At 37.0% G+C, this 17,842-nt stretch overlaps 1 protein-coding gene across 1 annotated transcript in view; it reads right to left on the reverse strand.

Moving 5' to 3' along the window:
- Window positions 1–4,304: 4,304 nt before the first annotated feature.
- arhgef39 (Rho guanine nucleotide exchange factor (GEF) 39) overlaps window positions 4,305–17,842 on the reverse strand; it is a 59,265-nt gene continuing 45,727 nt past the window's right edge. The window contains exons 9-12 of the mRNA XM_022671218.2: window positions 13,146–13,234; window positions 7,914–8,043; window positions 7,654–7,784; window positions 4,305–6,422 (exon numbers count right to left, since the gene is read on the reverse strand). Coding sequence (XP_022526939.2) covers window positions 6,383–6,422; window positions 7,654–7,784; window positions 7,914–8,043; window positions 13,146–13,234 — 390 coding nt within the window. The 3' untranslated portion in view covers window positions 4,305–6,382. The remainder of the gene's footprint in view (window positions 6,423–7,653; window positions 7,785–7,913; window positions 8,044–13,145; window positions 13,235–17,842) is intronic.

The following is a 17,842-nucleotide window of genomic DNA, read 5'->3' on the forward strand; positions in this document are numbered from 1 at the left end:
TCGGAAAATGATTCTATCTTGTGAGATGTTCGAATCATCACACGCCACAGTGACATCTAGTGGGCAACCAGGGGCTAAATCCACAACTTAACAGAAACAGAAGTGGTGTGTTTTTTATGAAACATTAAATAAATATTCCCCCATAGCATGTGTCCCTAAATAAATTTGAGTCATGAAAACATATCATTTTTGCATAGAAAAGGGTTGTTTTAATGATGTCATTAAGATGTATTTTTTATTATGATACACAGTCAGTGGATTTATATAGCTGACATTATTCTTTTTACATTGCAAGGTAGGGAAATTCTTGTGTAACACTTTATTTATTAAACATTACAAGTAATCAGTTGTTTTTATTAATAAACAGGATCTGTTCCATAGTGCTTAGACTGCTGGGTTGCTCGAATTGAGAGATTTTTTTTTATATAATTGAAACAAATGAGGAAAGACGGCAGAGTGTCTGAGCCAGTAATCCATAGGGTCTTTTCCTCTGGGCAGATATGAGACCAAGCATTCTGATCTCAGACCAGCTGCTTGAACGCGGACTAAAACGCGCGAAAAGATTCGAAACGTTTCGAAACTGAGTGACGTAACGAAACCTGTTGTAGGAACAGTCATGTGGCTTTCCTCTTTTGATACGGGCTGTGACCGAAATGGCTCCCTATTTACTAGTTAGGGCACTATTGAGTATGTCAGCCATTTTTCTTTGAGTGTCCGAATCATAAGGGGGGATTCGAACGTGATTTTGAGGGCACTAAAAACTCCCATAATGCATCATGATTTATAGTAAACTTCGCTGCTTACTAAGCGAGCTGAATGTGTCCCAAAATGCTTTGCGGGTCTCGCAAATAAGCAACAGACAGCCGAAGAAACGGAGCGGACAGCGAGCCACCAGGGTTGCCAGATTGTTACAGTGGGATTCAGATAAAACCAATTTACAGGGTAAAACGTGTTTCAAATCCACAAAATTACTGACAAAACCACCCAAACAGCTGATGTTCGTCATATTAACAATATTACAGGGTTTATTCCAACATGATCTTAACTAAAATACCATAAATATCTTAAATATCACTGATTACAAATAAATATATTTAAATGAGTTTATCTGCATATTTGTATTATTTTGTTTTGTGCCTTGTATCATTGGACACACGAAACAAAAACTTAAAAACAGTACATAAAAACAACCTTGCAAGCAATGAAAGAAAGAAATAACTTACTCACATATAATAACGAACATAAACACAGCTTCAAATTTCCATCATCAGGACTAAAAGCTCCGACTCTGCAGGGTTAGATATCTAACTGCAACACTGATGAGTTAAATTTCCCAACTCTTTACACTTGGTAGTTTTTTTCACCTGTCAAATCACAGCGTTTCCTCCAAACAATTTCAGACACAATTCGACGTTTGGCATGAAACCACCCAATCTGGCAACAGTGCGAGCCGGTGTACACTTCTATTTTTAAGGTTTTTCTTCATGTAGTTCAGTAATGTGAGGATCATCTTCTAAACAGCGTAAACATAACAAACAGATAAATAACTTCATGATCAGCTCAGAGCTTCACTAACTTTAATTCAGAGCTCAGTTCAGTGTGTTTATGGAGTTTTAAACACGGTTCAGCCCCCTCTCTCACCTGTGTGTGTTTATGCGACCGGTGCTGGCGCATGATAATGATGAGTTAGTGTCCTAATTCACTCCCGTTTTACCACTAATTAGTGAACTTATTAGTATCTCCCTACATAGCGCAACACTAATGAGGGAGTAGGGAGCCATTTCGGTCACAGCCACGGACTTTGAAACAGTGTTTTGAATCGATTCAAATGAACCGATTCACTTCGATTCTGCGTTTCGAGTTTGAAATCACTAGTTTTCGAGAAGCTCTGTTTTCAGTGACCGAAAACGCCGTTTTCGTGGGACAGAAAGCCAAAACGGAGATAAAACCCGTTTTTAAAAATACCCGGGTTCATGTGGACGAGGCCTATTTTCAAGCGAGTTTCGCTAGGCGGTAGTCAATCAGCGCCACGCGGACCACACCAACCCACAGGCCGAACTTACCTCTGTGTATGATTACAGACACGGAGGACCAGCTGGTCCTGAGCTGGATATTTTAGCAGGGTTCACCGTGCGATAAAATAATGGATTTTAATAAACGTGCTCGAGTGGTGGAGGAAGCTATTGGCAGCGATGCCGCGTCACAGCAGTGTGAACCTACCGTTACTGACCGCGAGCGCCTGGTGGAGAAATAAAGACTTTAGTAGCTAATTCACCCATAGTGAAAACAAAGAGAAGTCCGCGCGAAGAGTTCCGTGATCTATAAGGGTTTAAAAGGCAAGAGCTAACCTTAAATCAGTGTTTGGCTTTTACTACTAGCTTCTAAAACGCTGTGGACTTTTTTTTGCCTGTAACCTAGTGCAGCTGCCGTAGTTCTAGTCTAAAGTGTGATTTGTGTAGTCAGAGTTCTTACCCAATACTTGGGATGTAAGTCCGTTTGGGTGGCGATATGGTAGCGAGTCCAGTACGATAACAAAACAGGGGAGACGGGATGTTGAATATTAGCAGAACCTAGCCGCAGGATAGACAGACTGTATACACTCTCTCTTCTTCTCACACACACATAAACAATAAGTCTAACTCTCCCCTACTGTCTACAGAGCTTCCTATAATACAAGAACGTGCAATTCAGAACATATTAACATTTGTAGTCTACCAATTATTATTCTCACAAGAAAAAAATGCCTTCAAACTGCATTTCGCCCTATTTAGTTTTCCATCTAACTCTTGGTTGGATGTAATTGCGCTCTACACTGTGCCAGTATTTTATTTTGACAGCTTTTACCCTAAACAAAAAATCACAGTATGTATCTGAATAAAAAATATATTTTAAATGAATATACTGTATTCATACGGACAAAACTGACAACATCCTCTGAAGACACATCACTCTGACAGAGCGCGCTCTCTCTTGCTGAACTTAATCTGGAATCAGATTCATCCGCACTGAAAGAAGACCGCTTCACACCCGCCGTTTAAAATAATTCTTCCGCATAATCGTACCAATTCTCACCAGAGAGGGCCCTAAATCCCCCAAATACACTTACTAGTGCATCTCAAAAATTTTGAATATAATTAAAAAGTTACTTTATTTCAGTAATTTAGTTCAAAATATAAAACTCGAACATTATATATATCATAGATTTATTATTACACACGTTGATATTTTTTAAAGCATTTATTTCTTTTATTGTTAGGCAGTATGCCAAGTTCTGCTGGAAAATGAAATCTGCATCTCTATAAAAGTGTCAGCAGAGACAAGCACGTGCTGTAAGATTTTCCAGAAAAAAACACTGCACTGAATTTGGACTTCTTATAACACAGTGGACCAACACCAGCAGATGACATGACTCTCCAAACCATCACTGATCATCAGTAAATTTTGCATTCCATATATATTTGAATTGCAATCCTAATAGATCATTAGCTGTGCTTCTATTATGATACATATCTGGGTTAAATATCATATATGTCACTATTAATATAATCCTATGATGGACATTTGTCACTTTACTTGGAGTGTACAATGACAGTGTACAACACACTGTAAATTAATTATTAATTATATAATATTTAATATAAGCATAATTTATGAGTGGTTGAAAGTAATTATAAAATGGCTCAGTGTGTTTCAAGTAGGCAGCTTTGTTGAGTTGGGTTTTTTTGGGTTACGAATAACAAATAACATCTAATAAACACAACTGGTGATGCATTATGATCATATTAAATTCATATTGCACAATAATCACACCTATAATACATAATATGAGTATGTTTATGAAGTGTTACCAGAAAATCGAAGTGGTGGGGATATATATTAGTCCAAAGAAGCATAAATCAACTTGATGGGATTTTTTAAATTTAAATATAGTTTGATAAAAATAATAAACACCTTCAGCAGGTGGTTTTATTTATGTATTGAATGTTGTGATTATTACATTAACCAGCAGAGGGCACTATTGTATCTGTAATGCAGCTCAAAACAAAGCAGAAGCTTTCAGATTGTTCAGTTAAATCAGTTAAACTGATTGTTAAATTATATTACTGTGAATAACCCATAATAGCTGCAGTGAAAGCCTGTTTAGAACAGATTTAACTTACATTTCTTCAATATGATGTCAGTATGAACAGCACAGCACTGAGCAAAATCCGATAGTTTATTATAACAGCTGATTAAACCTGCGTAATAATGATTTTTCCGTCATTTTAATGACCACCATTTACATCACATAAAGGGCACGTCTGTTAACTCTGACCATCAGATTTTATTGATCCATAAGCAAATGAATCTAATATTGACCAGTGTAACAGCTTTCAATAGCAATAATGCTCCCATGGCATTAGAGAGGGAGTGCAGAGAAAAGATAAGATTAAAAACAGCAGCAAGAGAGACAACACATTACACATTTACATAAAAAACACATACAATCTCAGTCAGTCTGGTTATTTAAGCAGAATCAGTCGTTAGTAATTATGCACTATTAAGTATCAGTCTAATTAAAAAGAATAATAATAATAACAATAATAAAGAAATCAGTATAGATTCACAGACAATCAGTAGCGATATTAGAGATCACCTCCACCATTACAGTAGTAAAATAAAGCATACCATGATCCTGCACATGTAGCATCAGAGATATTGCACTATAATATTGAGCCCTTTTAAAACAAATAACCATAAATCAACCATTTCTAACTTTCTAGATCAATCAATCATCCATTGTCTATACTACTGCAAGTCATTTTATTTTATGTACCTTTATAAATGAAGAAATACTTAATACTTAAGCACTTAATAAAGCACATTTTGGTTTATTATGTGAAAACGTTTTAAGACGAAAATGAGAGTTCTTCCAAAAGAAAAGAAATGGTTGACATGGTTTTTCAATGGAAAGGCTCATATAGCTCACATTTGCACTTTAAATACAAGATATACTGTAAAACATAATCCAGAAATGGAGTGTATGCTGTTAGTAATCATAACACAATGATCAGCAAATTGAATATTCAAGATTTGCCACTAGTTAAAGTTGTATTAGTATTTGAATATGTATTTTTGGAATATGTAATATGGTGTAATGAGTTTGGCACCTAAATGAGTTGAACATATTTTAAGCCTCATTTAGACAGAATTAGTTTTTCCTGGAAAGCTGGGGTGAATTATAATTATAATTACCGGACATCCTCAATGATTTTAGTCCCGTCCGAATGAGAGAGGTCATTTTTCAGGGACCACACACTTTTAACTTCTGTAAAACAAGTTGTAAAAATGACCTTAAATTATGTTAATCTTTAAAACTTTTTTAAAGGCCACAGCCACCAAACCAAGCTAAACTGCTTGAATTTTTGCACCAGGATTTGGCATGATAATTCAAAAGCAGTGTGTAAGACTGGCGGAGGAAAACATGCCAAGATGCATGAAAACTGTGATTAAAAACCAGGGTTATTCCACCAAATATTGATTTCTGAACTCTTAAACCTTTATGAATATGAACTTGTTTTATTTGCATTATTTGAGGTCTGAAAGCTTTGCATCTTTTTTGTTATTTCAGCCATTTCTCATTTTCTGCACATAAATGCTCTAAATGACAATATTTTTATTTGGAATTTGGGAGAAATGTTGTCTGTAGTTTATAGAATAAAACAACAATGTTCATTTTACTCAAACATGTACCTATAAATAGCAAAATCAGAGAAACTCATTCAGAAACTAAAGTGGTCTCTTAATTTTTTTCTAGCGCTGCAGCTGCTAATTTTTTCAGAAGGTAAGACTTTATTACTATAGGTAGGTTATTATATTAGGTGTCATCATATGTTTTTGGAGTTGAGTGCAGTGTGTAAATTGAGTAGTCATTTATGTAGAGATATTTTTGACTTGTGTAAATCAGTCATATGTTTTTTGTTTTTTTTTCTGACATCCTGTAATAAAATTACATTACTCCCTCTGTCCAGGTAAATGTGATCTATATAAATAAGGCTTATGCATGATATATATACAATGAGAAATAAAATAAAATAAAATATAAAATGTATATAAAAAGCAGAATTGTACATTGTAACTATAGTTAATAAATCCCTAGCTTTGTTCTTTGGTATTCTGAAACTCTGAACTAAAACACTTCAGAGAAACTCTCTCTTAAAATGTTCCAGAGCACGAGTTACTGATTGCAGCCTTTCAGGTATCATATATTCAAGCCCTCTCTGCTGTTATACATGTGGATTATATATCAGTCTTCTTTGTCTTGCTTTAGTTGTATCATTAGCTCTCCCAGTCTCAGTCCTGAACCTCCTGTGGTAAATGATGAAGCAGCATCTGAATCCCCTCACAGAATGACACAGCTCGAGCCTGAGGACTCCTGGGATCTGTTTCAAAAGTGAAAAGATTCATGATGGATTAAGCTCCCAGAAACCTTACATCAGACACGAAGATGAAAGGAATGCTAAAATTAAGATTATACTCATCCTCCCTTTATCACACTTTGAATACTTGAAATAGCTTCAGATTCACAGTATAGATAACTACACTATAACAGAAAATACAGTATACATTATACAACATCTTTACATTACACAAGAAGGCAAAAAGGTTTTAAACTTTCAGATAGAATTTAGCATTTCTGGAAATTCTGGTCCATGGTGATATGATTGATTGTGTCACAATTCCTGCAGATTTTGAGACATCTTTTGCTTTGTGACACTGAGTGTGTTTACATGCCTTAAAAATCTGTTCATAATCGGATTTCAGCAGTTATCTGATGATTGCCAGACTCATAAAATGTTTCTGGATGTCAGGATTCCCAGTCACCCACCACAGATCAGCAACCCACGGTCCTGTTTTTCCACCTGCCTCAGACTAGTTGCTCACTCTCCACTACAGATTACATCAAAGTTTATATGAACTCATATATACTAATATATACATATATACACTGCTCTGGGGGAAACGAGACCACTTAAAATGAGTTTCTTTGATTCTACCAAATTGAAATTGAAATTGAAAACCTTTAGAAAATAATCAAGAGGAAGATGGATGATCACAAGCCATCAAATCAAGCTGAACTGCTTGAATTTTTGCACCAGGAGTAAAGGCATAACGTTATCCAAAAGCAGTGTGTAAGACTGGTGGAGGAGAACATGCCAAGGTGCATGAAAACTGTAATTAAAAAAACAGGATTATTCCACCAAATATTGATTTCTGAACTCTTTAAACCTTTATGAATATGAACTTGTTGACTTTGCATTATTTAAGATCTGAAAGCTTTGCATCCTTTTCTTTATTTCAGACATTTCTCATTTTCTGCAAATAAATGCTCTAAATGACAATATTTTTAATTGGAATGTGGGAAAATGTTGTCTGTAGTTTATAGAATAAAACAACATTGTTCGTTTTATTCAAACATAAACCTATAAATAGCAAAATCAGATAAACTGATTCAGAAACTGAAGTGGTCTCTTAATTTTTTCCAGAGCTGTATATTGTTAAAATGACATCTGATCCCACAGTGCTTCCAACACTGCAACATTTTGCTCTAAAAATACTGCGCTGGAATAAATACAAAAGCCAATATTAGACCTTGATAAACTGAAAGATTACCTTGATGGAGGAGCCTCAGAGAGCTTCATCTTTTTAGAGGCACTGACTGCACTGTCTGCAGCCGGTGGTCTGGAGCTGCTGCTGGAGCTGCTACAGGGTCTCTCTGTACTCTGTGGATCCTCCTCTCTCACCTGAACCAACAAAACATGTTTGATTAAAACTACAGTGATAAAAGACAGTTCATTGAATAAATGTCCCATTCTGGATCAGTGGGAAAGAGTCTTCAAGTGATGAGATGTGTGAAAGTGTGAGACACTGACCAGAGCCCTCTTGCGTCTGTTGGCTCGTGGGGAGGCTGCTGGGCTCTGCTGGCTGTCTGTGGCCGAGCGGAGCGGCTGCCTGAGGAGCTCCTCTCTCCGGTGCACCACTGTGTTCTTTGACTTCAGCTGCCTGCCAGGAGAAACATACAGAGCCAGCCATTTAGCGTGTAATGTTGCAACAAAATATACATTTAACACTAAATGTGGTAAATAACTGAAAACACATATTCAATACTGATTTATTTAAAAAAAGGCTAATAATATTTATAATAATAACGATATTTCATGGTATTTTCACGATAACCATCCTTTTGGCGATATGAGAAAAAAAACTGAATTTGAAAAAATATTTCGAATTTTATTACTGAATGCAATATGATATGGCTAACTGAGATATTAAAAAATAAAAGAATTGTATCAGATTTGTAACAGAAGTCAATCATCCAGAAAGTCATGATACTAATAAAAATGCACTCCAAACATCTCCATATATCCAGGATTAAAGTAAAATAAATGATACTGGACAGATATAATCTCTAGTAGATATATCATGGGAAATGAGAACAGTGTGACTTTTTCTTTTGCTAAAAATGGCAAAAAAGTAGCACCCTGATTTGATAATTAGGGGTGGGTAATATGGCACGATATTTTTAGGGTCTAATATTTTTCACGATATTTTTGGCGATATTATCATGTACGATATGATTTGGCACACCGTTACTATGTACTTCTTTATGTCACTTATTTACACCAGAACATGTTTGATGTCAGTTTAATTCTATTATTTCATAGTTTGTTTGCTTAATTTACATAATACGTTTAAAAAATAAAAATTCTTGTTCTGGTCAATGATTAATAGTCTATGTATCATCAGAATGTAAAATAATATTGTAAACTCTATATGTGCTATATATCCACTTTTATATTTATTGACTGTCTTTCTAAAGAATGCATTCAGCTACTATTCAGGTTGCACCCATTGCTGACAAAGATGTGCAAAAGCACACAAATAGCTTGTCTTGTTCCTTGTAGTATGTCAGGCATTGGCTAGAGTTTATAACTCAAGGTTTAAACTGTGTTCTCTGGAATGATGAAACTCAATAATGCTCTTGTTCCTAAAAGCAATCAAATTCTTACAGCTATTCTCCAATGACAGCTCAGAGACAGTTACTCCAACAAAAGCATATTTAACTCTTTTCTTTAATAACCATGATTTTGGAGGAAACCATGAATGAGTGTGTGAAATGTGGAACAAAACAATAATTTGTACTCATCCTGTATTACAAGGATTTATGGAAGTATTGATTTGATGCTTTTAAGCCATTTCATCCTCTGCTACTTAGTATTCATATTGAAGTCAAAATTGTAATTATTTTTTGTCAGTAATCCATTATATTTCATAACAAGAATATACAATAAATTACACTGCGTGTGCAAAGTTATGTGACTTCTGTTTCACCTATTGTATAAGGGCTACTTATATATACTAATAAACTAACAATCTAACTTGCGCTCAGGCCGACCCACGATCAACTCAACTACACACTGTGTGGAATGTGTGTAATATGTGTTTAAAAAAGGTCCTGCAGTGTTTGCAATGTGTGGGAATGTGTGGAAGTGTTTGACCCCGAGGTCTCTCTGGCTCCTGAGGGAGATATCTGAGAGATGTTCAGATTTCTCTAAAGGCCTCACTGCTTCAGCTACTTCCACCTTATGTCACCAAGTTCATCGATCTGTCAACAGACCCAGTCCCTGGCCTGAGGACTAGTGATTGTGTGTTTGTTCGTGAGAGAAACTAAACCAGAGTTAAGTTTATTTTTAACATCAGTTGCTTTTTATGGAATATTGCTTATTAAATATATCATATTGATATATACTGACATGCAAAAACCTTGGTCAAGATCAAAGTAATTTCTGTCAGTCCTCTTATAATTAAATGTTGAGATACACAGCATGCCAAAAGTTATAGGACAGTAACTAGTATTTCATCCCATGATTTTTGCCATGTCTCTAGAAAGCTAAACAATACGGAACTAAAGCTGCATATGTGGGCCATCCCACACTAAATGTGGGTGTGACTTCTGTATTTCTGTATTCTAAGTCACAAGGTAGGCACAGACAATTCTAGCCAGATGACACAGGTCACGATCACTACCATCCAGTGCACTGTCCTATATATATACAGCTCTGGAAAAAATGAAAAGGCAATCAGTTTTTGAATCTGATTTTTCTATTCATAGGTAAATGTTTGAGTAAAATGAACAATGTTGTTTTATTTTATGAACTACGGGCAACATTTTTCCCAAAGTCCAATTATTTACAGAAACTGAGAAATAACAAAAAAGATGCAGAGCTTTCAGACCTAAAATAATTAAAAGAAAACAAGTTCATATTCATAAAGTTGTAAGAGTTCAGAAATCAATATTTGGTGGAATAAACCTGTTTTTTTAATTACAGTTTTCATGCATCTTGGCATCATGTTCTCCTCCACCAGTCTTACACACTGCTTTTGGATAACGTTATGCCACTCCTGGTGCCAAAATTCAAGGTTTGGCACCTACTATCAGTCCTCACTCTTTTATATATATATATATTTTATTTTTTTTAATACATGTTCATATATTATGATTGGGATGATTAATGGCCATTTAATGCTACAGATAAATTGCATAGTTGCATAACTATGCAATTACATATAAAGAGCAGTGAACTTTGAAATGTTTGAGGTTATTCAGACATTACAATTGGAATATTTAAAAAAATAATAATAATTAATAAAAAAATCAAAATAAAACACTGCTTTTAAACATAGTTGAGATACCAGCTCAATCACATTAATGGTGCAAAAACAAAAACATAATGAGCAATATTGTAGTGCAATGCACTCACATAATTAAAAAAAGTAAAAATAAAAAAACATAAAATAAAATATATTATAAAGACAAAAGCTCTTGCAAATAAATATATTAAAAGATACAGCTGTGCTCATTGGTTGTCTGAGCCTGCTTGAAGTCAATAATCGGTGACATTAAGATTACTGGTATGCAATAACCAGAATTAAGCGGAAGGATTAGATTTCACAACCGCCAGCAATAACAGCAACATTATCCCACTTTAACAGCAGGAATCTGATAGCTGCGGATGAAAGGAAATGATTATATTTGCATTGCTGATAATTACTGAGCGTATGGATTCTGAGAGGCTACGGCTAGAAACTGGAAAGAAATCTGACGCATAGATGTTAAGAAGATGAGCAATTGAGTAAATGACAAATTAGAAAACAATGGCAGATTAGCCTGTTGTATTTGCCTGAGCAGATTTTGTTGCATAAAGATTACTGCAGATAAACTTCAAGAATGGCCGTGCTGCTGAATCCCTGGACTGAGTGTGAAGTGCTCCTAATGTGAGATAACTGATATTTGTTCATTATATCTCCAAGAGCTGTTAAATCACTATAAAGTCAACTGGTAGGATTTCCACTTATTTTTTACAAACACTGTGTGTCCAAATATTTGTGGACACCCCTTTCTAGTGAATAAATCCAGCTACAATATTTAAATTGCATTAATTCCTGACACTGTGCACACAGACATACATCTTGTCTAGTTCCTGCAGCTTGTGAAGTATTGCCACTAAAATAGGACTTTGTGGAGCAGATAAACAAACATGAACCGATTGACACAATGTAAAGTGCCAGGCAAGGACTAGAGGAAATATAAATAGGATAGCAAATAATGATTGTTTTAGTAGTTTTAGTAGTTTGACTCTTACAATGTTTTAATAGCATGATGTATATTTATTCACATAAACTTACAAAATATGTAAAGAGGATAGACACATCAAATTTAGTCAGGACTTTAGCAGAATGTATGACTTTTGATCCTCTTATGGAGTAAAAGAGTGTTTTATAATAGTTGTCTGGTTTTATAGTGAAAGCTTCTGCAATGTAGCACTTTGAGATTTGTTATAAATATAAATTACATTACAAATGAAATGTATTATTAGTATTATAATTGTTAGGAGATCCTAGACTACTCAAATATGTCTTTGTTAGAGATGCAAATATTAACAGAATTTAGTTTTGTATGGATTTGAGCATGTTTTGATCTGACATTTTTGTAGTAAATAGGAGTTTTTGTAGTAAATAGATTGACAGTAATATTTATAAAAACGTTTATAATAACTAACCGTAGTCCAAATAAAAAAATAATGTCCTTTATAAGTTGTATGTCATTTAAAGATGCATTAGTATGTTTTTCCTTTATTATTGTGTTCCAATTTCAAATTTACAACGTTTTTTTATATATATTTTTTATAATTGATATCATTTATGTTGTTTATGTTGAATAACCATTGCAGCCCTAGTTATAAACCCCTCCAGCATTAACATGTGAAGCAGTGAAACCGTGTTAAATGTATACATTGTGTAACTCATCCAGTAGATTTAGGATGAGATGGAGAGTTGAAGACTTAGGGATAAGGATTAGGCATAAGGAGGTAACCATCCAACATCCTAACCTCATCACTACCATTCCTCTTATCTTGTCTGGATGCAATCAAATCCTCCAATGCTTTAAAACTGAGATAACAGAGACATTTATTTAAAAAAAAGTTATTCTGTCTTTTATATAGTTGTTGTATCACTGCTGTTGGTGTCCCAATACTTTTGGGACTTTACACAGTGTAACTGAACTCTCACTTGACTACACTTCAACAGGTCATTAGCTCTGTGCTGTCTCTCTCACTCCTTCTATCTCTCTATTTCTTTGTATATCCCACTCTCTCTCTCTCTTTTCCTCAGTCTCTCACACATGCACACACACCTCCTTCAGGTCGCCTCTGACCTCGGCCACCACAACCTGTCCGGCTCAGTGGCTAATTGCGCTCCCCTGGGCTTGTGGGTTGGGCAGAGGGCCAGCAGTGAGGAGGCTCCCCGCTGTGAGGGCCGCGTTACACTGACAGCCTCTCTTTCCCCCGTCATTCTGACAGGCCTATAAACTAATTAGCCTAGCCATGAGAGCTGGGCCTTTTCCCCTGTGAGGTGCTGGCCCCGCTGCTAACCTCCTCGTGCCCTGCGTCCTTTGGAAGACGCAGAAGAAGAAGTAGTAGTGGTAGAAGGGGTTGATGCTAAGCTAACCGTGACCTGACTCTTCTATAGGCTGCTGCCACTGGGGAAGGAGGCTTACAATTAAAGCAGAGGGTGTGAAGGAACGGACGAAAGCAGGCACGTACCCGATGGCCAGGCAGAGACTCCGGTACCAATCATTAATGTCCTCCTGATCACTGGACATGAGGAGGAGCTTGGCTCTGGCGAAGGTCAACTGGAAGACAAAAAGAAAGTGAAGAGAGAGAGAGAGAGAGAGAGAGAAACATGAGTAATGGATGGTGGTGGTGGTAAGAAACAGAAAAAGAAAGAAAGAGATAGAGATGGAGTACTGAGATGCAGACAGTGTCATTTAAAGCTGCCTATATAGAGTAATCTTCTATTCTCACCCGGTCCTCTGCTGGTCATTGACCCACTCATCTTCCTGCCTGTCTGTCTTGCCAGCCTGGGCAGACATATTTTTGACTTTGTCAAAACTCTCTACTGCTACATGTTCACTAGAGGGCAGCCCTGAACCACAACCTCTCAGAACTTTCCCCAGCTTTATACTGCCACTAGTAAACATATGATTGTGGACACCACCTACAGTTCATTATAGGAATGTAGGAATTATAGGAACGATCCAGTTATTTTTTTGCCCTCTGATCCAATCCGAATATTTCAATACATAACAGCCTGTTTTTTTTATTTTGATCTTCATGACATTTTAGAGCTTTTTTAAGTCTAGTTTAGCAGTGACTTCATTAAAATAAAAGTAAAAAACACACACAATTTGTTTAATATATCTTTGTATAAGTGTTTCAGCAAGACTGAATCCAGTCTATTAGATCAGACTGAAACATCACTTGTGTGTGTTAGCCACTGACTTTGAATGTGGACACAAATCAAGGCACCTCTAATTCTACTTCCATTAATCAAATCAGTAAAGAAATTAGAGGTGGGTTTGAGGAGGTTAGTTGATGTTAAATGTTTAAATCTTTAAACAAATATTCAATCATTTTGAATGTACTTCCAGAACAAGTCTTCACATCTACGGTAATTTTCTTAAAATTGCTCAGAAGCAGTAGCCTCTTACCCAGGGCTATATTATATTGGAGGAAAAATCTTTTGTTGTTGTGCAATTGCAATACATAAAAAAATTAATGAAAAGAATGGGTGCTTCTAAAGGGCGCACTGAACTACTGGCTGGTACTGTAAAATTTACAAAAAAAAGTGGAATTGTGTAAAAAAAAAAAAGAAAAGAAAAGAAAAAGGTCTCGGGTATAAAGCTGTGATTTTCTCTGTACTGCATCGTACCTACACTACTCGATCTACACAATGATATAATGATGTGTTTTTTTTCCCCATTTCCACAGCTCATCCATAAAAACTGTTGACGATGCAAACACAATTACCATTTGTACCACTTGTACCACTACAAAACTACATGGTAATTTTATGAGCTGCCATAGTTGAATAAAGTTGAATGAATCCAAAAATTAGTGCTGCTGTAAATTAGAAATTTTACAAATTGTGTGCATTGTATTGTGTTGAATGACAGCTCTGTTTGGCCAATAGGAGGTGGAGCTCTGCAAGGTTTACACATTATGTTTCAGTTCCTACTTGGCATTCTTACAACACTTAGTAAGCAGGTACTTTATCTGCCCAATAAAAAAGCAAGAAAGCAGAGAAGAGTCAAGCTCATTATTGCAATGTTTTTTTCTATGAATTTGTTTTCTTACAGTCCAGACAGTGTTAGGTTAGTGTCTCTAAATCTGTAAATTTTCCATTGAACCACTCGCAATCTTTTTAAGGTTTAAAAAATGGTTGGCATTCCACTGTAAGGAGAATTGGACGTTAAAACCTACGCAAATCCACATTTATGAGCATTGCACAAAGAAGAACACATTTTGTGAGTTTACGAACTTGCATACTTTCTGTGGTTTCTTTCATATGTCTGCCGCATTCACTCCACAACTGCACGCCTCTTTGCTTAATGACCAATCGCAGGTGTTTGTCGCATAGTGTCTTTGTCCACAGAGTTCGTCCAGCTTCTATTTGCCTGACATGGCAGGTAAAGTGAGCCCCTGCTCAACATCTGCAGAAGTGTCAAATTGGTCTCCAAAGCCAAGAGAACATTGTTGCCTCCACAAAAAGCATGCTGAGGCCTTAAGCCACCTGCTATAACCACACATAACTGTTCATTGGATGAATGAACTGTCAACTAAGCAGCAAAATAGGCCTTTAAACGGGGAAAGCGGAGAGCTGACAGAACATCTGGAGTAAAAAGTGAGGAAAGTGAAAGTGAGGCAGGCACCCCCAGACCGAAAGGCACACATCTGTGCCACTTCATTCCCTCTGATGCCAAATTGGCAGCGCATGTAATCAAGAAGTTCACTAGGTCTGCCTCTTTCTCTCTTTCCCTCTCTTTCTCTTTCTCTCACTTCGTCCTCCTCCAGCTATCAGCTGGCTCATCCGTAGAGTCAACAGTAATTACCATCACTCATCCATGCTGAGGAGACTTTACCGAGAGATTACGCATGTCAAACAACACAATGGGCACCATCCAAGCCCAAACAAAAAGGCACGGGCTTTATCCCTGAATAATTACGACCGGAACCCATTAGAGCGGATTATAATTGGGGAGGAGGAGGGGGACGGGGTGCAAAATATTAAATGACCTTTCACATTTACCTGGGGCCATCGGAACAGAGGAAACAGCGGCGGTTACCGGCGGCATATCAATAATCAGCTCTAATCTTTATTAGGGCTGAGAACAGAATCCTAACGACCAGAAGTAAGAGAGAGAGAAAGAGGGAGGGAGAGAGTGAGTGCAAGAGCAAGCGATAGAAGACTAGGAAGTGGAGCACTAATGGATACCTGGTAAAAATAATGGCGCCCTCATTAGGTTTTTAAAGGGGAGGCTGGGTGCTCTGTGTGTGTGTGTGAGAGAATGTTTGAGTAAGTGTGTATGGAGGGGATGGAGGGGATAGAGGTGGTGGTGGTGGTGGGGGGGGGTGGTTCTTATTATATATTAAATGGATTAAGATTTCAAATGTGCCATCATCAAAAGTATTATCTAATTACAGAGTTCAGTGAGCGAGGCCCGAGCCGTTGTGGAGAGCGATATTAGGGGGCCGCCACTTGGGGGACGGCGGGCTTGATTTATGCACAAATAGATCCCGCTTCCATTGCCACGCGGTAATTAGGGATTAGTCAGGAAATCTGACCCTCTTAGGTAGAAATTACTTTGTATAATATGAACGACAGTGTGCAGATCCTTCTTGCCGCACATAATTTCACTTGATTATTTATACATCAAAGGGAATCTGTCATGGATGCAGAATAATATTCGAGGGGAAATGGGAAGGTTGGGGGGGGGGGGCTGGGAGTGGGTGGGCAGAGCTAAGAAAAGAGGAGAGGGAAGAAGGGAGTGGTTAAGAGGGAAAGAGAAAAGAGAGAAGGGGGGTGAATGAAACTCACTAAATACAAACATTCCCTCATCTAAAGAAATGGAAAAGGGGAAAAAATTGTGTGGCGGAAATTTTCATAGTGTTTTTTTTTCGCTCCCCGTTCTCCTCCATAATGCCCCAGCGCCTCGTTCTCCTTCTACTTCTTCTTTCAAACTTTGCATATAGATTGCCATGGCATTTCCAGCTGTCAAATTTAATTTGCCTTTAATTCTTCATGGCATGGATGAGGAGGGGCCTGAGAGTGCTGACAGTCTTTTTCCTCTCTGGTCCAGGTAGGAGGAGGGGGGGGTGCACCTAGGATCAATAATGTGTCCTTATGAGAAATTACGCCTAATGCTATTGAGTATGCATTTGAGCCCTCAGTGGGATAACAAGCTAATGAAATGCCATTTCTTGCCATTAGATAACGTGCAGCAGCAGCAGCGGTGGCGGCGGCGGTACTGGCAGAGACACAGGCAGTGGGAATAGAGGAGAGTAGAGGAGAGAGAGAGAGAGAGAGAGAGGGAGAGAGTGGTGACAGTGCTTGAGGAAGATGTATTCGCTGGTAGGGAGGAAGAGATGGCATTGTGGTCTAATCTGATGGAGTGGTGCAAGAGCATTCTCTTTCCCCTTCACAATGAGTGCTTAAGCCGTCCATCAGCGAGCATTAAGTGATGCCCAAAAGCATACAGCACAGAGCCAGGCCCCAGCACATGATCCTGCTGGATCTAGGGTACCACCATAACAGAAGAAAAACCATAGCAGAAATATACTTCATATTAAATTTTGTGATTTTAAAGATAGAAACCCAATGATACAAACAGGGATCCACGCTAGGCTAAAAGCTAAGACTAGCAGAAGTGTATTTTATCATCTTTTCTCCAACATCTGCTCACTCAAACACTAACTGGACTAACTCAAAACAGAGCTGAACACATACAGGTCTGGAAAAGATTAGGAGACCACTTCAGTTTCTGAATCAGTTTCTCTAATTTTGCTATTTATAGGTATATGTTTACGTAAAACAAAAAATTATTCTATAAACTCTAAAAACATTTCTCCTAAATTCCAAATAAAATATTGTCATTTAGAGCATTTATTTGCAGAAATTGAGAAACGGCTAAAATAACAAAAAGATGCAGAGCTTTCAGACTTCAAATAACGCAAAGAAAACAAGTTCATATTCATAAAGTTTTAAGAGTTCAGAAATCAATATTTGGTGGAATAACTTAGTTTTGTTTTTTAAATCACTCCTGTTGCATAAAATTAAGCAGTTTAGCTTGGTTCGAGGGTTTGAGATCATCCATCTTTCTCTTGATTATATTTCAGAGTTTTTCAATTTGGTAAACTCAAAGAAACTTATCATTTGTAAGTGGTCTCTTATTTTTTTCCAC

The sequence above is a fragment of the Astyanax mexicanus genome, chromosome 2, assembly GCF_023375975.1.
Source record: "Astyanax mexicanus isolate ESR-SI-001 chromosome 2, AstMex3_surface, whole genome shotgun sequence".
NCBI lineage: Eukaryota > Metazoa > Chordata > Actinopteri > Characiformes > Acestrorhamphidae > Astyanax > Astyanax mexicanus.